The 22,924-nt window shown below is 36.2% G+C and overlaps 2 protein-coding genes across 7 annotated transcripts in view; both read left to right on the forward strand.

Moving 5' to 3' along the window:
• The window catches only part of PHLDB2 (pleckstrin homology like domain family B member 2), a 232,468-nt gene extending 226,691 nt beyond the window's left edge, over window positions 1-5,777 (forward strand). For all 6 annotated transcript variants that reach the window (XM_061194159.1, XM_061194163.1, XM_061194160.1 and 3 more), the window contains 3 exons: window positions 216-435; window positions 3,291-3,376; window positions 3,980-5,777. In XM_061194159.1, coding sequence (XP_061050142.1) covers window positions 216-435; window positions 3,291-3,376; window positions 3,980-4,120 — 447 coding nt within the window. In that variant the 3' untranslated portion in view covers window positions 4,121-5,777. The remainder of the gene's footprint in view (window positions 1-215; window positions 436-3,290; window positions 3,377-3,979) is intronic.
• A 1,882-nt stretch (window positions 5,778-7,659) lies between these two features.
• ABHD10 (abhydrolase domain containing 10, depalmitoylase) lies at window positions 7,660-22,086 on the forward strand. Its single transcript, XM_061193067.1, has 5 exons — window positions 7,660-8,177; window positions 10,508-10,691; window positions 16,099-16,210; window positions 16,612-16,749; window positions 21,431-22,086. The coding sequence occupies exons 1-5, from the start codon at window positions 7,721-7,723 to the stop codon at window positions 21,773-21,775; spliced, it is 1,236 nt and encodes a 411-aa protein (XP_061049050.1). The 5' UTR covers window positions 7,660-7,720; the 3' UTR covers window positions 21,776-22,086.
• The last annotated feature ends 838 nt before the right edge of the window (window positions 22,087-22,924 follow it).

Here is a 22,924-nt window from a genome sequence, read left to right on the forward strand (position 1 = left end):
TGAGTTTATCCACATTTTCCCCCCCATACCATAGCATCCTTCTTAAAATGCCATTCGCTTTTTAGATTCCAAATGACAATGTTTAGCTTAAGCTCTCATAATCACATGGACATTTTAACACTTAGGCTTTTCAGTTCACTTTCACTTCTAAACATCTGTGACCTAAAACAAAACAAATAATTAGCTATAGATGAGATGGGCTTGTGCTTTTCCAGGCTCGACCTCTGACCCGTTATCTGCCTATCCGGAAGGAAGACTTTGATTTGCGCAGCCACGTGGAGACTGCTGGCCACAATATTGATACCTGTTATCATGTGTCAATCACAGAGAAGACCTGCAGAGGATTCCTCATCAAAATGGGTGGAAAAATTAAAACTTGGAAAAAACGTTGGTTTGTTTTTGATCGGAACAAGCGCACCTTCTCTTATTATGCAGGTGGGTGATAAAAAAAATCTGAGTGATATATTCAAATCAGGAATTCTCTGTTAAAGAACAAAGGCAATAAAATTCAGAATAAATAATTAGAGTGATAAGTAATAGAATTAATGGCAATATTAGCTTGATAGATGTATATTATTTTCTATTCAGATTATATGGTCCACCTGATATGAATTTCCTCTAGAAATAATAAAAATTATGTTATTTAAAAAGTGTGTGTTAGTCTATTCTAGTTCTGAAATAAGCTCAAGCCCAAATAAATATTAAATGGAATTTATTTTTTAGACCAAAATATTATCTTTTAAACCATGAAATCAGAAAAAAAGGTTTCTATTTATTTCTCTATGGTCATATGCTCTAAAGTCACACACAATTAGGCAGCTTAACTGACAGTCATTCAACTGTAGTTTGTATACTAGAATGACAATTTCAGCACAGAGAGTAAAGCTCATCAGTGAACTAGTGAATAAGTAAGTATTTATTAAGTGACTGGAATATTTTTGGATTCTTTAAATGATGGATTATGAGAACCATACCCTACTGAATCTTCTATAAATACAGGAGTATTTGTGTAACTGGTTTACTTATTAAGAAACCCCTTATTTACACGTAGATCACATATGAAATATGTCCATTAGCAGCATAAGAATAGCTCTGCTCTCTTTTCAACTGCTGAGTAAGAGTAGAATCGGACTAGAGGTTATGAAGAGACCCTGCCTTGGGGTGACTGTATCAGCATTTATGAGCATTGTTGGGAATTGTTACAAAGTGTATCAAGGTAATAAAAAATAACAGTCAAGTCATTTAATCTGTAGTGTGAGGTCAGGATATGTTTATGAAGAGGAGTGTGAGCAACCAAGAAGCATGTGGAAGAAAGGAAACACTGGCAATGGAGCCCCAGAATCGGGGTGAGGAAATGGCAGGGGGTGCATGCCTTTCAGTTAGGGGCTCTTTGGGTGGGGTTCCAGTTGCTACAGGGGCGAGTGGCCTGAAGTAAATGGTCTACTAACCCTCACAGGTTGCCTCTCTTGGGCTTTCTGACCTTGGGTTTTATAAGAATCCAGAGACAGTCTCTTTAGTTAATACAATAGAAAAGATGCCTATGTAATGAGAAATGCCAATTTAGTGTCTGCAAAATGCATAAACAAAACTTTGCTACGTGCTAGTCTCCAAAGACAACCTCAGCCAGAATTTTCCAAAAATAAAATTTTAAAATAACTCAGACAAAACAGCTTCACTCTTTTCTGCTCCTTTTCTCTGGGATTTGTATTTCATTCTTATGCTTGTATTTTTCAGATTCTTTCTCATATCTGAAGTGCCCTACAAACAAAAGTTTTCTTCCCCAGTTTTCTGCCTGCTTTGAAACACTGACAAGGTTTACTTTTATCTCCAGATTTTATTTTACCTCTGTTTCCAAAAAGCAAAGTATTATTGTTTTCCCATGAATTCATTATTGCAGGACCTTTTCCACCAAATGTTTGAGAGACACATTGACCTTCTCTTTCACAGAAACTGGTGGAAACCCACCGAACATGGTATTAATTAAAACAGAGTTTCCCTAGGAACTAAGTCTATATATTGAAAGTAAGTCTCTTCCCATCACAAAAGTTCTACCTTTTCTAACACTGTTAAGCCTGAAATATCCTTTCAGACTTTCTCCATTCCTTTTCATGTATGTTTCAGTCTATATAGGTATTCTTTCTTCTTTAATACAGTTAGGACCAAATTATTCACTCTGTTCATACCTTTCTTCACGTAACAGTATTTCAAGATTTTTCTCTTTGAGCACATGCAGATTTACCTCAGTCTTTTCAGTGGCTGTGTAGATTGCAGTGTACGGCTGGTCTAGAATTAAATCAGTTCCCTATTAAAGCTCCAGCAGATCTTTTGCAGCTTGTGCTCTAACGAACCCAAATACACATGCACATGCATACGTAGGTCTTATACGATACAGTTTTAGAAGCAGAATTGCTGAGTAAGAATTCTGGCATTTTTCATTGTGTATGTTTTACCAATTGACTTCCAAAAGAGACTTTCTCATTTGCATTTCCACCAACAGGGTATGATAGAGTCTCTTTCTCTGTATCCTCATCCATAATTTTGAGATTCTTTAATGTGCTTGCATGTGTTATCATCCCTGCAGAGTTTAAATTACAAAATGTCTCAAGAACATATTGGTGTTATTAGTCACCACAGAGTGATGCTGTTTGGTTGGTGGTTTGGTTGTTTGTTTTTGTTTTGTTTTATGCTCTGTTTGGTTTTTATGGCAAATCTGACGAAATCTTTGGAAGCAGTTTGGAAAACGCTGCACTGAAAGGACATTAAATTATTGACATGAAACTCCGTTGAGAACAGGATAAAATATCAAGTATACTAGACAAGAAATTTGATAGGAAAGAAACATAAGTAGAATATTATTTTAAATTAGAAATCAAAAAACACAATTGTTACAAATTTCATTGCAACAGAGCTGCATATTAATATTTTCATTACAACTACTGTCTTGGAGAATGTGGGGAAATAATTTATCTTGATGTCAATGGTGTTTACACTTTGTGTGCTAACCTGACAGTCAGTATTCTGGGTTACCTTTTGACTGCTAATTTGTGAAGAGCCTTGAGTAAAGTCACTTAGTCTCTTTTGTTTAGGGTTGCTAATTCCAACCTTCTTTTTTTTTTTCTTTTTTCAGGATAGAGTGCGGCTAATGTGCTAACCTAGGTTATCTTAATTAATCTTAGATAATTTAAATGCTAGATAAATATTTTAATGATGATAGTTATAATGAAATTATAATTTTTCCTGTCCATCAGTGGTGATAAAGTATTTGTTTTAACACTCATCTACCATTGCAGACAAGCATGAAGCTAAATTAAAAGGAGTAATATACTTTCAAGCCATTGAAGAAGTATATTATGATCACCTCAAGAATGCTAATAAGGTAAACATTGAATTTCAGATTCCTACAATTTGAATGCATAATTAAGTAGGGGAAAAGGTATTTTTTGAATTCTAATTAATTTCGATTTGTTATTCTGACATAATGGATAGATATGATCAGAATGGTGTTGGAAAAGTAAACATAGAAGTAAAGTAGTTAGTGCAGCTGATCTTTTTGTGAAAAAATAAATCATGACAAAATGAGAAAATACTCTGGATATATTGGTTTGGGAGACCCTGCCAAGTAACTCTTTGCTAGGCTTCTAAGAAGGAGCTACTACCTACTTATGAGGAAGATCATAAGGAAACATCTTAGTAGGGCTAAGAATAACATTTATTGAGCTATTTTTAGCGCACCCACTATCAGCTAGATACCCTGCTGGAGCTTTACAAGTAGCTGCTAAAACGATTGGTGAGCTCACTGTGAGAGCTCTTGTGAGGAAAGGCCAGAAATATGGTCGATCTTGAGAAAGGTGTTGAGGGCGAGGGAATAGGTTACCTTAGAACAGAAGTAATAGCTACATAGAAGCCTTCACATATCTCTGTGTTATATTTAATGTTATAATTTCAAGATTTTGTTTTATGTTCTTTCCCTTTTTTTTAGAGTCCTAATCCATTACTCACCTTTAGCGTCAAGACGCATGACAGAATCTACTATATGGTGGCCCCATCGCCAGAAGCCATGCGGATCTGGATGGATGTTATAGTTACTGGGGCGGAAGGTTACACTCACTTCTTGTTGTAGTGAACTAACGCAATAGTCCACTTCAGGGCAGACTGCAATAATTTCTTACAAGAATAAAGCCATATTCAACACCAGGTGGAAAGACCCAACAGATCCATCCCTTTAACTATGGATACTCAGAACTGTTTTCATATAAACAGGAAGTCATTTGTAAAAGGGAAAGGGATTTTAATTCAAAGATTGAGCGTAAATAACTCAAAGCTTGATCATAAATAGCAAAGAATTGAAGCGCCTAGGAGAAAGAAAATACTATTTTGGTAAATAGCATCACTTACAGGAACATTTCTTATAAATTCTTTTTTATCAATTGTTGATTTTGGTGAAATAAACTAAACCGTTTACAAATGTCTATATGTACTTGGAAAATATGAAATTATTTTAGCACCCAAATCATTGGCATTGACTTTACTGGTAATCAACTGGCTTTTTTGAAAAAGGAGTATTTTGCTGAATGTTATTTTATAAATATAAGCAAATAAGGGCTTGTAAGGGAATATATTGTACGAGGAGTTTGGCCCTACTTTTAAAGTACTACACCAAAACCAAAGACTTGATATCACCTCTGTTTAACAGTAGTAGTTTCAAGTGATGAACTGCAGTTAGTGTTAGTCTACATTTTAAAATGGTACTTTGATGCCAACAAGTGCCCAGAAAGTTGACTTTGAAGAATCACCACCAGCATAAGCTACTGTACATATATAGCAAACTACTCTTTGTAAAAGAAGAACAAAAAGCTGTGTGTTTTTGGAAGAAGCAGTCTTAGACATTCTGTCACATTGGGCAATTTAAAATAAAGAGAATACTTAGGAGCTATTTTGATGAAGATTTCTCCATTCCCAGTACTGAGAATAAAGGCAACCAGTAGCCGATTTTCTTTATATTATCTGATTTCTCTTTGCTGCAGCCTCACATAACTATGAAATACAGCTGTTTTCACCAAAGAACAGACCAATTAAAATCCTTATTTACAGAAGTATTGTGATTCCATTAAAAGGCAAATGAAGTTCAACTTAATGTACTCTGTAATGTACTATTTTATTATGTATTTTCTTTACAATTAGCCTTTGTTTTTTAGAGTTAAATTAATTTTTGTTGAATGAAATGACTTCAGGAAAGTCCTTTTATAATGATTTTCAAATTCCATTTATCCTGGTTTGTCATGTTGTGTGCATTTGTAAGTATGAATGTACTCTTTCTACGCATTGGCAAAAGAATAGAAGCAGAAAATAATGACATTACTTACTAGTACAAGCGAAATGATTAGATTAGAAGTGTCTGTGAAATCTTTGTCAGGCCTGCCTGGGTACAATTTTTTTTTTTTTTTTTTGCAGTGGTTTGTATACATGTTGCCAATAATAAGATTTTGCAACTGGATGACACATGATTTTACTTGAACAGTGAAGGACAAAATCACAATTGCAGAAGACATTTTTATAATGTTTTTTCAGAGATCACCCCTAAACCCTGTAATGAGAGTGAAATACAATTGCTAAACTTTTGTTGGTTAATGTAAAGATATAACTTTTCTGAACTGTACTTTACCTTCTTCATAGGATTGTAAAGATATTCTAATCAACTTTATGCCTTGCATGATATAGTAAACCTTTCCAATATGTGTGTTAAAATATGTTGAGTTTGGATTAAAATATTGACCAGATTTCACATTTGAAAATAAACTCATCTCTCATTAGGAAGTCACCCATTGGTTACATGACAGGGGATGGATTAATCAGCAAAAGTCCATTGTAGAATCGACATAAAGGTTGTTGTGTGCTAACATTGACTTGTAGTTTATAAACTGAAGTAATCAGAAATATCTCTGGTCACATTCCTGTTGCTAACAAAATGAGATAACCCCTGAGAAACCTGACATCTTTTTGTCTAATTGCACAGATGCAATTACTACTGGGGATTGAAGGACTGTGTTTACCTATCCTTCTCTCTGATGGGGAAAAAATCATGCAGGTATGAAGTTAAAGCTCTAAGGCTTTACTTGGTGGGGACATCATTTGTTTCCCTGAACAAGGAAGCAGATTTCAGAGGAAGAAACCGCCCTCTACAGTATGTCCTTTCACACCTGTCAATGAAGGCAACATTGATAGTAGGTTAACGGAAACAAATTTGTCTACTTCAGGCCCATTGCTGTCAGTAAAAGCATCTTCACTTGACTCTAGCTACGATTTTTCCTGATTTGTTATACTGATGAAGGTGGATGGAGAAAATGGTCCATGGGTTTCCCTGCTTTTTTTGTGCAGTGCCTTTCCCACTATGAGAACAAGTAAGATTTTTTTTTTTTTCCCTGCACATAAAATGCAAGAAGACCTGCAAAAATAAAGGGACAGAATAGGGACAGGAATGATTGAGAATATTTGCAAATATCCAGAACCATAGGGAGAAGTGTTTATTGTTAAGATACAAAGGATGCTGAAGTGATGTGCATTGGGCATCACCTTAGTGATTTTAGTCCCTTTAGAGTCTACAACAGGCTTAATGGAGAACTAGCAAAATAGCTCAGCAGCTTTTGGAGAAAGTTGCTAAATCAAGCAGCTGTCAAGCAGGTGTTTCTGGCAATACACCTCTCAAGAAAGAGATCTATTAAGTTTTTATTTATCCAACTTTTCTGGTGTGTTCTAATAGGACAGGTTCTCAAGACTCCAAAGATAGGCTGGATTCACTGTATCCAGTATTAACCCAGCTACAGTAACTTTTAAATAGAAAACAAACAACAAAAAAAACCTAGTCCTTACTTGTTGATGCTTGAGGCCTCCAAGAATTGCTTTGAAGGGTGTCAGAGCAGGAATCCAGAAACCCTTGTACCACAGTTTATTCAACCATTTTTTTAAATTGGCCATTCCATTTTTTTCTTCTGTTTGCCTCTAAAAATGGTGCTCTAGTAGATAATATGCATCCTTATAAACTAGTATTTTCTATAGGATAGTCACAAATTGGGGCCATTGGGTCAAAGGGCATGAAAATGATGCATATTTTAAATTGCCATAGGTGGTCAGGTTACTTGACAAAAGAGTTTGTCAGTATACCCTCCCATCAACCATACATGAGTGCCCATTGCCCAGCTTCCTTGCCGGAAAAAAGTTAAAAAGAACAATAGTTGTTCTTTTTAACTTTTGCCAATCTGATGGGTAGGAAAAATGGCATGGGTTATTTTTTTAATTCCAATTTTTCAGTTAGTGAGGTTGATCATCATGTTTACATATATGAACTGCCTATCACAGCTGTTGGCCAATTTTATTGGAATTATATATTTTTTCTTATTTCTAGGAGCAGGGTGAACAGAACTATTCAGGTTTTATTCTTCTGTTGAGACCGTTTATCTACTGGAATTTATTTTTGCGTATAGTATGAGACAGGGGTCAGAGTAATACAACAGTCAGGCATACAAAGAGCTAAAACAAACTGAAAAAGGGCGAAGGAGCGGCGAATGTTCGATTCCACTCCAGGCGTTTATACAAGCAGGATTAAGGTCAGATCTTCGAACCATTTCCGGTACAGGTCAAAACTGTCAAGGGGGTGAGAACTACTTGTAACGCAGCAAGCCTAGCACTTTATGTTTCAGCTCCCTACTGTCATCGGGATGATGAGATGGTTTCCTATCTAGGAACGATGGGTGGGGTTCCTCTCCTCGCTTCCAGTCCTGGAGTATCTACCCACCGAGAAAGCAGCCTACCGAAGGCGCTCAAAACATCCCAAACTCACAGACCGAACCTCCCCAACAGAACAGCCCAACAGCGAAAGGCTGGGAAGAGCGACGACGCTCTGCGCATGTGCGCTCTCCGGGGTTCGAAACTCGAACAGGCGCCGTTTACCAAGTTGCGTCGTCCAGCGGGCGGCGCATGCGTAAGCTCAGTTTCTGGGCGCTGCGCGTGTCTCTGTAGGTCGGCGCGGGGCGCAGGGGCCGTTGGGAAGATGGCGAGGGTAGGTTTGGGCGCTTGGGTACCTTGTTGCAGGTTGGGCCGGATGGCCGTCTCCTTCGGCTTCCACCGTGGGCTCAGCACGTTACTTGCACCGAAGGCCGAGCGGGCGCCACGGTGGCTCCCAGGTCAGTGTCCGAAAGGCTGGAGTAGGACGCGTACTTTCGAACATCCCGGATTCCGGCAGTTCCTGTGCCATGCGTTTTTGGCGCCCCGTTCAGAAATGCTCTTCCCCGGTTCTCAGTACCCCAGTTCTAGGCGCTTTCGACAATTCTGGTGAAGGCTGTGAGGAGAGCTCTGCCGGGCCCCGGGGTATTCTGGACAGCCCGGGCCGTTGGTGGCGTTACGCTCTGCAGTCTAAGGATCCTCTCTGCCCGCCTCCCCTTTGTTTAGCGCCAAGATTAGGAAAAATTCAGATGTGCATTTAATGCGTTTGATTATTAGTTGCTTTTGCTTTTCTTTGCTGGTCCTAAAGGGTTTACAGATCGTGACTGTTAAGATGCTTAGACCTGCCCTCCCTTGACTTGAGCGATTTTACAATATGAACATTTTCTTTGGAAAAGTTTAAACGCCGTCGTCATCAAGCCTAATTTCTAGTTTTTTGGTTTTGTTTTGTTTTTCCCATGATCACAGCCCAGTAAAAACCGTAGTCGTTACTCTACAAAGGAAACTAGAATTTGGACGAAAAATTAGAGCCCCTGAATATTTCCGTTCCTTGTGCTTAATTCTTCTCCGTCCCACCCTACCTCCACTCCCAACCCCCATATATATAGTCTGTCTTTCTGAATTATGTCCTTTTATTTTTTTTGTTTTGTTGTTTTCACACCCTTGCCAGACAGCTGTCAGATGCATAGTGCTTGGAATGGGAATTGTCATGGCAAATACCCTTTGAGTTAAAAATTTTAAGCATATTATCAGTTTAACTTACCTTGAATTGTACACAACCAAAAGGCTGTTATATATGTTTTTTTAGCAAAGTATAGTATGTCATTTCATTAACTAGAATATGGTACTCTTTTACTATTTAGTGAACATTCATTGAACACTTATGCCCCAGGCTTTGAGCTAATCCTTACACTACGAAGATCATTCACGGATATAATGTTAAGAACCTGACCACTTATAACTCACCAAGATTAAACAAATTGTAATTATGGAGAATTTCCTGTTGGAAAGTAATATGGAGGAGAGGATAGGAAGGAATTTTGGAGTGCTAAGGAAATGGGAAATGAACATTTTTGCTGCTGCAATCTGTCAACCAACATAACTGGCTCCTACTAGCCTTGTTTTTCACTAAAAGTTTTAAATTTGGCATATTTCACTATACATTGAAACTCTGAAACAGGATTACATATAAAAGGGATAGCTTTAAGGGCTTCAATTCAGTTTTTAAAAAAATCAACTTCTCAAATCCAAACTGAGGAAAACTTTATTAGCTCACATGGAAGAGACTGAGAAGTTTTAATTAGCCACAATAAAGTAGAGAAAGGTTTCATGTGATAAAAAAGAGATTCCGTTGGTCCAGAAAAAGACTGTTAAGGGAGTACACAAGCCTAGTTTCTTTGGAGGGAGAAAGTGGGATTATAAATGACTTTTTTTTTTTTTAAATATCTTTCTACATTTTTTAAGAGCAAGTATTGACTTTACAGTAGGGAAGGAACTTTAAAAATAATGAAATGGAACAACCTTGTACGGTTTACCCATTGTGCCTTTGTACTTGCACTAAGATTTGTGTGTACCATTCACAGAAAACCAGGCCAACAAATAAAACACAGTGATTGGGAGTCCTATGAGAAATCTTTTTCCAAAAATGGTATTATCATGCATTTATTCAAGGTTACTCATAAAGAAACTGCTCATTGAACCCGCCTCAGCAGATATGGAATCATCATTGGCTGTTACCATGGCCCATGAGTTTATGGGTGGAGAGGGAATCAGTAATAAAAGGGGCACAGCACCTCTACCTTTGAAACAACTTCCCAAGGGCAGACCAAACTTGTTTCTCCCCCTCCCCACTAAAAAGTAGAGGATGTGAAACCCCTTAAACATTAAAAAAAAATTTAAAGAAGACAAATCTCACAAGAAAGGGCTAAAACTAGTGTAGGTAAATCTGAATGTTGATTGATACTATTTGGGACAGATGATATAGCAGCAACAGAAAAACATTTTTGACAAGTCTCTCTGTCTTTTGTTGCCTTCAGATTTCCTTCTCATTGTGTATTTTGGAAGAATCATGATTGGACCTTGCTCAGAGAAGACACTGATTGTGACATGATTTTAAAAGATACCATGCACAGACTTGTGACTTTAATACTTAACATCTGTATTTTTTTCTATTAAATGGAAATAGTATTTGACATCAGTTTGATGAGTTAAGAAAGTTAAGATTAGAAATATGTATGGTTTTCAAAAAACTGTGTTTGCAAACTATAGTTTATGTTTTGTGTACTTTGTTTAGCTTGCAGACAAAAGACCTCAATCTCTTACCTTAGTCGACCAGACCTTCCAAACCTGGCTTATAAGAGGCTAAAAGGCAAAAGTCCAGGAATTATCTTCATCCCTGGCTATATTTCTAATATGAATGGTACAAAAGCATTGGCGATTGAGGAGTTTTGCAAATCTCTAGGTCACGCCTATATAAGGTAGGAACAACACATTTTAGAGAAAATATTACCATTTACCGTGGCAGTAGAGAATTACTTCTGCTCTAACCAACTGAAACAAATGCCAGCATTTTTATAGATTAATTTATTTTAATGGTCTGTAAACTTTCATCTTGTGATTTAAGGTTCTTGTAAAGTGCAGCCTTTAAAAAGCCTTTTTTATAGGTCTTTGTGGGGAATTCCTTGGCGGTCCAGTGGTTAGGACTCCGAGCTCTTACTGCTGAGGGCCCAGGTTCAATCCGTGGTCGGGGAACTAAGATCCCACAAGCCACGCTGCCAAAACAAAACAAAAAAACTAAATAAGTAAATAAATAAATAAATAAAGGTCTTTGTGCCACACCGACAATGGTGGCAGAAAAAAACTAGTGGTAACTTAGCTCTTTAGAAACAATATTCTAACATGACAACAAACCAGTATACTAATTGGCTTTCTTGTAATCTCATAATTATATTGTGGTTTTCCTTTGGGGACTTAAGGACATTTATTTGACCACTGTTTATTTCCTTTTAAAATATGTAGTTTAAAATAATATATGTGTTTAAAAGTATTGTAAAATTAATATTGTATAATTCGCATTTCCACCGAGTTTCTTTTCTTTCACTTCTGTAGCCTGAATATGTATAAGCATAAATAAGGATATGTGTTGTTTAACTACTACTTGATTTCACAGTTCCTAATATTTCATACTGATAATTATTTTACTAAAATAATGTGTTTACATTGTTATTAGATTTGTTTACTTATAACAATCATTTATTTAGTGCCTGATTTGCCAGAAGAGATAGTATGGTTTAGTAAAAAGAGCGCTGGCCTGGAATTCAAGAAACATGGGCTCTAGAATTAATGCTAGCAATAACTGACAAGATGAGTCAGTTAATAAATGCTGGACCTATTTTCTTCATCATAAAAAGGAGGAGATTGAACGAAAGATAATTTCTGAATTCTTTTCTAGCACTAGCAACCTAAAAATCTATTTATCTAGTTTTTATAAGAGTTTCACTAACATTCACTCAATAGGTCTAGAAAATACAGCTTTTAGAAATAAAATAAAAAATAATTAGAAATAAAAAATTTAAAAACTTTTAGAATTAAAAATAAGACTTTTATCTATTCAATGTATTAGCAAAAATTATGTCAATTGTATGAATTTTGTCTTATTCCTGTTATCAAATTAACTGAATTATTTCATTTTCTTGCTCAGAACTCTTAAAAATATGTTCTAACCTAACTGTTATTCTGAAGACTGGAGTATTTTTTACAAGTAGACTTTCTAGCACTATACTGGTGCTGTGAAATATACAAAGAATTATAAAACATGGTCGTTGCCCGTAAGGATCTTTTAATCAGGGTGGGGAAATGCAAGATAAAATATATATGGGAAATTAGACAGAAATATTCATCAAAATGTGATTATGTCAAAGAGCAGGATACTAAATTGTATAAGGTGAGAGAAAACTAGGAGTCGAAGTAGATAGAAAAAACTTTATAAAGGAACACTGAAAAATAGTTAGAATTTGGGTAAGAAGGAAGAGCTATCCAGGAAGGGGAGGACTACCCTGAGCAAAACATGATGATATCAGAAAAATTGCCATCATTCTCCTTCTTTGTCCCCAAAAGAATTTGACTCAAGAAATCCCCATTTTATCAGTTCTCGAATTTAAATTGAGACTATGAGAGCTATAACCAGTTCCTGTCTCCCTATAAGACATATAAGGGGATTTTCTGCATTTTGGATGCACATGAAATAAATTTTCTTTTTAAAGGTATATTAAGTAATGAGGATGAAATTATAGTGTATACAGACAATTATATGATACTGTATTAAAATGTAGCGTAAGTGTATCTTTATAAAACTTTATAAAGTATAGCCCTTCGTTACAATTTTTAATTTGATCAGGTTCCTTTTTATTTGCTTTTATCAAACTTCATTGCAATCTAATCACTATTAGCTATTGATTGCATTTTAACTTGTTATAAGAGATTTTATCTTCTACTTATACTCCCAATTTCTCAGTTTACTTTTGTTGTGATTTTGTCTGTAAAACTTAGATCTTGAATGAGGAAATGGTTAGTTCTGTATATTATACAAGGAATAGTACATATGGTTCTGTGTAAATGGTTTTTTAGTATCCTGCCACCATGCCTAAAATAAGATTGAGTTGGAGCTCAGGAACACATGGTTTTAGGGCTGGTCTTCTCTCATAATTATTTCTAATAAAATTTAAAATTTTAGATTTGGGAATATGTTCCAGAGTATTAGGTCTGCTAAGACAGAATTGCGTTACTGTGTTTAAAAGTTTTAAACTGCTGAATGTTTTTTAATTATCTTTGTCACTTGGTTAGGGTTCAGCAAGAATGAACTATATTGTCACCTATTAGTATCACTGAATGTTTATATTTTCCTTTTTGAAGGCCCTCTACATGTGTTTTGCATCTTCACCATGTAGTTGGAAGGCAACTGTAAACAAAATACAGCAAGTAGAGATGTGTGATTGCCCACAGAGGGGGATAAAGGAGAATTAGTTGGTGTCTTTCTCCCCTCTTCTCCCTGATCTGTCTTCTATATCCCCTGGATTGAGGAGAAATAATAACCGTCATTTAGACTTCAGTAGCTGCCTTGTTACGCTATTTCCCAAGGATCCAAAACCACTTCACTTCATACCTAATTTTAATTTCTTTCTCCATCACTTTTATTTATTTATTTTTAAATTTTATTTATTTATTTGTGGCTGCATTGGGTCCTCGTTGCTGCGTGCGGGCTGTCTCTAGTTGTGGCGAGTGGGGGCTACTCCTTGTTGCGATTCGCAGGCTTCTCATTGTGGTATCTTGTCTTGTTGTGGAGCATGGGCTCTAGGTGCGCGGGCTTCAGTAGTTGTGGCACGCGGGCTCAGTAGTTGTGGCTCACGGGCTCTAGAGTGCAGGCTCAGCAGTTGTGGCACACGGGCTTAGTTGCTCTGTGGCATGTGGGATCTTCCCGGACCAGGGATCGAACCCGTGTCCCCTGCATTGGCAGGAGGACTCCCAATCACTGCGCCACCAGGGAAGTCCCTCCATCACTTTTTAATCCCTTATCTCTAAGAAAATATGTATATACTATATATCACATATATATTCTTCAAGTACACAAAAAACACTAGGATTTAATAGTTTCCACCAGATTTTAAGAATCAGAAAAATACTGAAAACTTTAAATTTAAATAAAATAATTCTTTATACCTTTATGTTCTACTTCTATTCATTTAATATGTATTATAGTACTCAGTGTGTGAGGTTCACATGCTAGCCACTATTGAGAATGCAGAAACAAAAATAAGGTGATGGTATTTCCCCTCCAGGATCTTTACAGTCTCATAGGAATGATGAGACACAAATACACACATAAACTGTCTTATAGAGCAGGATATAATAAAATGATTGTGACTAATAAAAGTGAATTCTATCTAAGTTTCATTAGGTAGAGGTTTTTTTTTTTTTTTTTTTTGGCTTGTCTGGGAAGCCTTTCCAGCAAAACTTCATTTGGACTAAGCTCTGAGAGGGGATATTAATAATGAAGGTGATGGGAGAAGGTATTCCATGTGAAGGAAATGGATGAAGCGTAAAACAGAGACAGAAAACATAGAGTCTTTTTTAGGAACAGCAAGTTGACCAGTTTGACTAAAGCAGTAGTTTCATCAGAAGAAATAAAAGGTCAATCTGAGATGACTAAAATATGTTTTTTAAAAAACAGGCTAAAGCACTAAATTTTTATGTTGTATATCACAGGAAGCCATTGAAATTAATGCCATATCGGTACAATGTGTCAGACAAAACCTGACAGTATAAAGTGGGTCCATTTGGAGAAAGAATAGTCATAGAGACACAGTGAGGAGGCTGCTGTGAGAGGGTAGGTGTAAGATGAGAAAGACCTGCACCAGGACACCAGTCTTACCAAACTGAGGAGAAAGGGGTGCATGTGAGAAAAAATGAGAGAGTGAGGATAGTACAGGGCAGGCAGTGTTCTACACCCTGGGGGAAAACAAACTTGAAATAAAACAGTCTGCCCTTGAAGAACTGACATTCTAGTCAGAGAGAGACATATATTTAAAACTTGATTACAACACACAATATGAAAAGTGTGAACTGGGTACAAAGAAAGTGACCTACTACTACTAAATGACACATTCTGTCACAGTTCCTCAAAGAAGGTGACATGACTTAAAGGATGACTAGGAGTTTGAATGGGGAAGGAAGGCTTTTTAGGCAGTGGAACAGCGTGCAAAGTCTCAAAGTTAGGAAAGGGCTTATCCAGGAATTGGGAGTAGTTCAGTATGACTAGGGTTTAGGGCAGTCTGCAGGAGTGGTATGATACTTCATGATTTATTGAATTGAGACCTTGAAGGAGAGGTAAAATTCACAGATCAGACAGACTCTGAGCCTGGAGAACTAGGAAGTTGCAAGGAAAGAAAACCAAGAGGAGGAGCTAGTGATGATGAATTTGATTCTGGACTTCTCTCTTCCTTCTACTAATTGAGTAAACATACACTTAGCACTTACCATGTGCAAGGGACTGATGCAGGCACTGGGAAAGCAGTGTGAACAAAACAATCTGCCCCTATGGAGCTTCCATTCTAGTGTGGGAGATAGACCACAAACCAATAATCAAATATGTGTATTGTCAGGTAGCAATATTTTCTGTAAAGAGAATAAAGCAGGGTAAGGAACTAGAGAATGATGAAAGAAGCACACCTTTCGGTTGAATGGTCAGAGAAGACTTACGGAGATGTAACATTTGAGCCAAAGGCCTAAATGAAGTGAGGGAGCAATCTGAGTGGATATCTGGAGTAGAGTAGTACACGTGGAAGGAGAAGCTGTTGTAAAACTCCTGAGGCAGGAATGTGGGTGGTATATTCCATTAACTTCAAAAAGGAAAGTAAGGATACAACTGGGAAGGAGAGAGAACAGTAAGAAATGAGATCAGAGAGGTAGTTAGGGGCTAGAGGATGGTAAGGACTTTGGATTTTACTTAAAGATTATACAAAGCCTTTGGAGGGTTTGTGCAAGACATGATTTTTGTTTTAAAAGGATCACTGACTACTGTGTGGGGAATAGACTTTGAGGGTAAAAAATGAAAATGGAGATCTACTAGGAGACTGTTGCATTAGTTCAGTCAAGAGAGGATAGTGATTTGGACCAGGCTGGCAGCAGTGGAGGAGGTGAGAAAGTAAGTGGCTATGGGAGATCTTTGAAGGTTAAGCCAGTAGGATTTGCTGAAATACATATTGACTTCACTGTTTTACTTTAATATATTTTAGACATTGTAATAATGATTAATGTGCTATCTTCCTTAAAAATTAGAGAAGCAAATACATAGATATCTAAATATAGATATGTTTTCTCTTTTTCCAGGTTTGATTACTCAGGAGTTGGAAATTCAGATGGTAACTTAGAAGAATGCACAGTGGGAAAATGGAGAAAAGATGTTCTTTCTATAATTGATGACTTAGCTGAAGGACCACAGGTGACTATTTTTGTTAAATATGATGATAATTGTTGACTGCAACCTCATGACATTTGAACTGTTTCTTTAGATGTGAAATTTAATATTTTAAATGTCTAACCATCCATTTTTGTATTTCAGTATCAAATCAATCAGTTCTATTATTTTCACTTTCTCATAAAACGAAGGTAGCATTTTACTTTTCATTTTACAAATTTTATTTGTCTAGTTTATTCTCTATTATAGACCTAATACTTTAACAAAAAGTAATCATAATCTTAATTTTACTTTGTGCCAAATATTAGAAGTCTGGGAGCCAATGAATATAAAGAAAGAAAGTATATACGTTCTATGAAATTATTCACTGCCTTATAGAAAAGAAAAAGAAATTCCTCTTTAAAACTACATGTTTTTATTTTTAGATACTAGTTGGATCTAGCCTCGGTGGATGGCTTATGCTTCATGCTGCAATCGCACGGCCACAAAAGGTTGTTGCTCTTATTGGCGTAGCGGCAGCTGTGGATGGCCTAGTGACACAGTTTAATCAGCTTCCTGTTGAGGTGAGTCCCAGGCAACCTCAGTGTATCCCTGCTGTCGTTCTTTTGCTCCCTCTTTGAATTTTGTTCATGTGTCATCTGTCCTTTGACTTGTTACACTGGCCCATCTTTTGTCTTAACTGCCTTTTTGTATACCATTTCTTTGCCTTCTTTAACTATTTGGTCTCCTGTTTAAGGTTTTCTCTTTTTTCACAGTCACTTCAAATCATTTTGCCAAATATTTGAGCCACATGAATGAAATCACACTTTAATTTTCTTGTTTTAGCAACATTTTATTAACCACATTTGTTTATTTGGATCATACATCGTGATCTCTTTTTGGACCTCTTAGTCTTATTTTGTGGCTTATGGGAAATAGTACCTATTCTATGACCATGTTAAGACGGCTAATCAATTATGAAACTATTTTTTTTTTTAGCCTGAAAGCCTCAGATCCTCTCTCAGCAGAGCTCTCTGAGCACACACTGTCAGTCATACACAGGAGATGAGACTTGCCATTCCTGGCCTAGACACTAAGTTAGCATTCTTTTTCTACTCCTAATTCTCACCTTTAAAAAAAAAAGGTGCTTTTCACCATTAGCATGTTCTCCAGTAACTCATGATAGAAATAAGGTTTCTGAAATAATTGGGCACGGAACTAGTTTATTATACTTTGTTATTGGACATACGTTTAAGCACTTAAGTTGTCTGCAAGGATAAAAAAAATGGTGGGTAATAGCTGTTTACTTTGTGTATGTTATTTTTTTGTTTTGCAATCAATTAAGTTCTCCTTGGGCATATTTTTCCTAGGGCTCTAAATTTCACTTGTGGGACTAAGATCCTAGCAGAAAGAAAAACAGTCCGGAGCAGTGGTTCAGAAAGTGTAGGCCCGAGGCCAGCAGTAACAGCATCACCTGAGAACTTGTAGAAATGGATATTCTTGAGCTTCACCGAGACCAGCTGAATCAGAAACTGGGAGTGTGGCCCAGTAATCTGTTTGAACCAGGCCCGCAGGTGAAGTGTGAGAACCACTGCTCTACAGAGTGGGGGAGCAGGAGGAGGAGGAAAAGAAAAAGAAGAAAAAAAGCCTATGTAGTGTTGAATAGTAGAATGTCATTGACTTTTGCCTCAAGTTCTGCATTGAATTCAGTGCCATATACTATCTGTTCTAAGTTTATTCTTAGTTCACGTTGTTCTTTCCAGCTCCTTAAGAATGGCATTATCTGCATAGCCAGGTTCTTCATATGATTTCCTATCAGGGCTAAAATTACAAAGCTGATCTTCTTTGCACTTACCTCCTATTTCTGAATTTTTTTCACTTTCTTGATTGTTTCTCATACATGGTTGCTCAATGTCCTCATGCTGCTAAATTTTCCTACCACTGTATCCTTCTGCATATAAACCTTGGACCCCTTACTCTGTTCTCTAACTCAGTAATGCAGTGCTTCTCATGGTAGGAAGTTATTTCAAGAAGATGGCCTACTGGGAAAGAATTGATTAAACAATTTTGGGAGGTTATTGGTAAATGACAAGATCTATGTACATTTATTTTTATGTGTGTGTATCCATCACTCAGAGGGAAGATATGGTAGATACCCTGTAAGTGACTGAGAAGATCTATAGCCTGCAAATCAGGGTATATCTTTGCTAATCCTAAATCAGACCAGCAAAAATTCTTAAACAGAAACATGTTGACCCTTATTAACTTAAAAGCATGTGTAAAGAAAGAGCAGGGACACTAGGACCACCGTCTCTTCTTCTCCACATAGACAGCCAGTACTAGCAGTGTCAAGGGAATGGAGGTGGAGGTTTTTGCTATCTTCTTTAGCCCTGGGAATGTTAAGACCCAGCATTACTCATTATGTAGGAACTTGACTTACCTCTTAACTAACTCTAATCATTGTCTGCTTCTTTGGACAGTAGAGGGCGTCAGGCAGGATGCACAGCTGTTGGAGTCTAAGCTTCACAGCCACATTGCCTTGTTAGTTTCTTCTTGGTGTAGAAATTATGTATATTGTACATTTTCTCTGATTAATACTGTTTTTGCTATTTCTGTACTTTTTGTTTTTGAGGCTTTAGGACATATAAGATTTTGTAAAGTTAAGTTTGTTCTTCAGATGGACAATATTCATTCAACTCAATAGCAGATGACAGAGCTAGTTGGGGTGGGCAATGATGCTTAAAATGCAACTATTATTAATTATGTCTCAGTAATTAACATAGTTCCCACTTCATCTAATAATCGATGAAACTAAGTTCTTATTACGGAAATTACCAATTCAGGAACAGTCATGAGTAGCTTGAAGGTAACTGAATATCATTTTTACTTTAAATATTTGATTCATATGTTGCTGTAATGCAAAGTAGCCCATGATACTAATATAGGTTCATATGTTTTATAGTTTTTTAGACTTTCATTAATTTTAAATCATTTGGATATAGATATTTATAAGTCTAGGTTTCAGATATACAGCTTTTTCACTGAATCAAATCTTTTTGGAATTTTATAAAAGACATTAAAATTCCTAAATACACAGATTATATCATACATATTTTACTGTTTAAATTCTTTTTTGCCTCTTTGTATTCGTAATAAGTCAACAATTTTAAATGTGGAAAAATCATAATATTTTCATTGAAAATTTAAATACAAAATTTTTGAAATATATTGTATGTAGCTTTTCTTTCCTTATATTTTTTCTTTATTTTTGATAAGATGTCCATCTGTTCTTCTAGACAGAAATGCCCTTCATATTATATGGTTGCAAGAGGCTTAAAGCTCTTTACATCTTGATTTACTAGTTCAAGTTGTGATAATCTTTCCAAAGAATTTATTATATGCATATAAACCTTTATGTTCAAAGATGTTCATGGAAGTATTCAGCAGTGTGGGAATGGTCAAGTTAATTATCTTAGATGCATTATAGTGGACAGTTATGCAGCCTTTAAAAACTTTTAATAGAATCTTTTAAAACCCAGAAATATATATATTGAATAAATAAACCAGCACTGAAAACTATATGAATTGTAATAGCTAAGTGTTTTACATATTGTATATATAAAAATCAAACACATATAGAAAAATACTGGAAGGAAATAAACCAGAATAATAATGGTTGTTATATCCACGAAATAGGACTATGGGTGATTTATTTATTTTTATGCTTCTTTTTTTTTTTTTTTTTGAAAGGGGGGAGTTTTTTCTTTTTGTTTTTAAATAAATTTATTTATTTATTTATTTATTTTTGGCTGCGTTGGGTCTTCATTGCTGTGTACCGTCTTTCTCTAGTTGCGGTGAACGGGGTCTGCTCTTCCCTGCAGTGCGTAGGCTTCGCATTGCGGTGGCTTCTCGTTGCGGAGCACGGGCTCTAGGGTGCACGGGCTTAGTTGCTCCGCGGCACGTGGGATCTTCCCGGACCAGGCTCGAACCGGTGTCTCCTGAACTGGCAGGCAGATTGTTAACCACTGCGCCACCAGGGAAGCCCTGTTTTGTTTTTTATGTATTTAATTTATTTATTTTTGGCTGCGTTGGGTCTCGTGCGAGCTTTCTCTAGTTGCGACGAGCAGGGGCTGCTCTTCTTGGGGCGTGTGCTTCTCATTGCCGTGGCTTCTCTTGTTGCGGAGCACAGGCTCTAGACATGCGGGCTTCAGTAGTTGTGGCACGAGGGCTCAGTAGTTGTGGCTTGTGGGCTCTAGAGCGCAGGCTCAGTAGTTGTGGCGCACGGGCTTAGTTGCTCCGCGGCATGTGAGATCTTCCCGGACCAGGGCTTGAACCCGTGTCCCCTGCATTGGCAGGTGGATGCTTAACCACTGCACCGCCAGGGAAGTCCCTTTTTATGCTTTTTATATTTTCCACGTTTCTATAAGTATATGTTACTTTAACTAGAAAAATTGTTTAAGACAAATTATAATCTAAAAAACAGAAATTCTTCAAGAATCAAAGAATACCCAGCATTTTATTTTAAGGGTAGAAATGATACCATGCTCAGTTTTCAGGAAGTATTTGGAAGACCTCTTTGTCATCCAAAACAACAAACAAATTTTTTCTCATTCCATAGAACTCTAAAAGGCAAAAACTACATTTTTTTTACATTCAGGATAAAATTGGGTGTGTATGGTTGCCCCAGAATAACCACTGTCTTATTTTTCATTTTTAGCACTGTGCTTTATTCTTCTGCTTCTCCCACCTCACCCCCATTTTAGTAACTTCTCGTATACGCACTTTTAGTTTCATTATTTTTAAATGTAAACAATTTTTATTCCTAAGATTTGATTTTATGTACTATGAATGCCACCTGTACTGATTCCAAGAAATTATTGTACTTTTCTCCCCTTCATTTTCCCTTTCAAGTTGGAGTGAATCAATACCTGATTTTTAAGACGTTACACGATAAAGTTAGTTAAATCTGTTTGAATCCTAGTTACAGCAGTTAACTACCTTTCAACTTTAAACATATGTATTACTCTAACTTTAATATCCTCTTTTGTAAAAATGAAATAATAATAGATACTATCAGGATCTTGTGAGATACTATGTGGAAAATACTTGTCACAGCTCCTTGCACATAGTAATTAATTACTGATAATTATCATCGTTATATTTTTATCACCCCTTCTTCAAAGACTGCTTTTCTTGAATTGTTTAAGACTATTGTATGTGTTAATGTTGCATAAATACTTTCGTTTTCTTCATTTTTCCCAATAGGCAAAAAAGGAAATAGAGATGAAAGGTGTGTGGTCCATGCCATCAAAATACAGTGAAGAAGGAGTTTATCGCATTCAGTACAGTGTCATTAAAGAAGCAGAGCACCACTGCTTGTTACATAGTCCTATTCCTGTGAACTGCCCTATAAGATTGCTCCATGGCATGAAGGATGACATTGTACCATGGCATACGTCCATGCAGGTTGCTGACCGAGTAGTCAGCACAGATGTAGATGTCATCCTCCGAAAGAATAGTGATCATCGAATGAAGGAAAAAGCGGACATTCAACTTCTGGTTTACACTATTGATGACTTAATTGATAAGCTTTCAACTGTAGTTAACTAGAATCACAGTTTTAGTTGGAATGTAAAGTAATGGATCCAGAAGATGGAAGAGGGATAACAGATGAAGGACCCTGATACTTAGAAGGTTTTTTTCTCTTATCTCTACTTTGTAAATATCATGTGAGTATTTAATGATGTATTTGCACAAGTGATTCAGATTTTGAAGAAAGTGCCAGCTGCTGTTTGAAAAATTTTCTCCTTCCTTCAATCCTTGATTTTTTTCATCAAAATATTTCCTATTTTTTTATTCAAGAGATGTTTACCTTCTAATGCTTATGTTAACTGTGCCAGCTCTTACTTAGAATTGCTAGTAAGACTTGATTTTTTTGTTTTTTGTTTGGTATCATTGTATATGGAGATCTGCAAAATTATTTCTGATTTTAAAATGCAGTTTACAAGATATAGGAAAATGTTTATTGAAATAAATCTAAAATGACTAGAGAAATGTCTGAAGCATAATGAAGTTCAAAATAAAGCTATTACTTTATATATTATATTCTGCATGTTATATTCAAACTTAAAATCAAGGTTATTCTTTTTTAAGGGCTCAAAACTTTACAGATATATAAAGGATATATATCATTTTAAAATTTTGGCTTATATGTCATATAGTTAACTGGGGGAATTTCATCTTAAGCAATGATGAAGTATTTTCATATTCTGATTTCATATTCCAAAGAAGAAATGAATCTATATATTATCACCTACCTGCAGAAACATTCCTGTTTTATTAATATGTGGCTTAAGTACAAATAGCCAAGTTATTGCCATCTAAATCAGAGGGCTTTCTAAAATGTAGAGATAGTAAGAAAATATGAAAGGGAAATACAAAGTTCTTTTTTTAATAACTAAAATAAGCTTGTGTAGTAATCAACCTTGATATTGAATTGGTATCTTTTAGCTTTTAAGTTTGACTGGACTTTATTTAGCTTGCATGTGTCAAAAATTTCTTTAACTCATTAATAAGAGAACCAGCAAATGGTAAACCTGGTTCAAAGGACAATTGAAGAAACATTTATAGGTTTTGAAGAATGTTGAGATAAAATTCCTGTGCTGAAAAGAGTTAACATAGCAGATGACTCTTCTCAGAGAGACCTGCTTACAAAGTTCGCCCTTGGCTAGCATCTGGGAACTTGCATTTTAGGAGTGT

The sequence above is a fragment of the Eubalaena glacialis genome, chromosome 6, assembly GCF_028564815.1.
Source record: "Eubalaena glacialis isolate mEubGla1 chromosome 6, mEubGla1.1.hap2.+ XY, whole genome shotgun sequence".
Lineage (NCBI taxonomy): Eukaryota > Metazoa > Chordata > Mammalia > Artiodactyla > Balaenidae > Eubalaena > Eubalaena glacialis.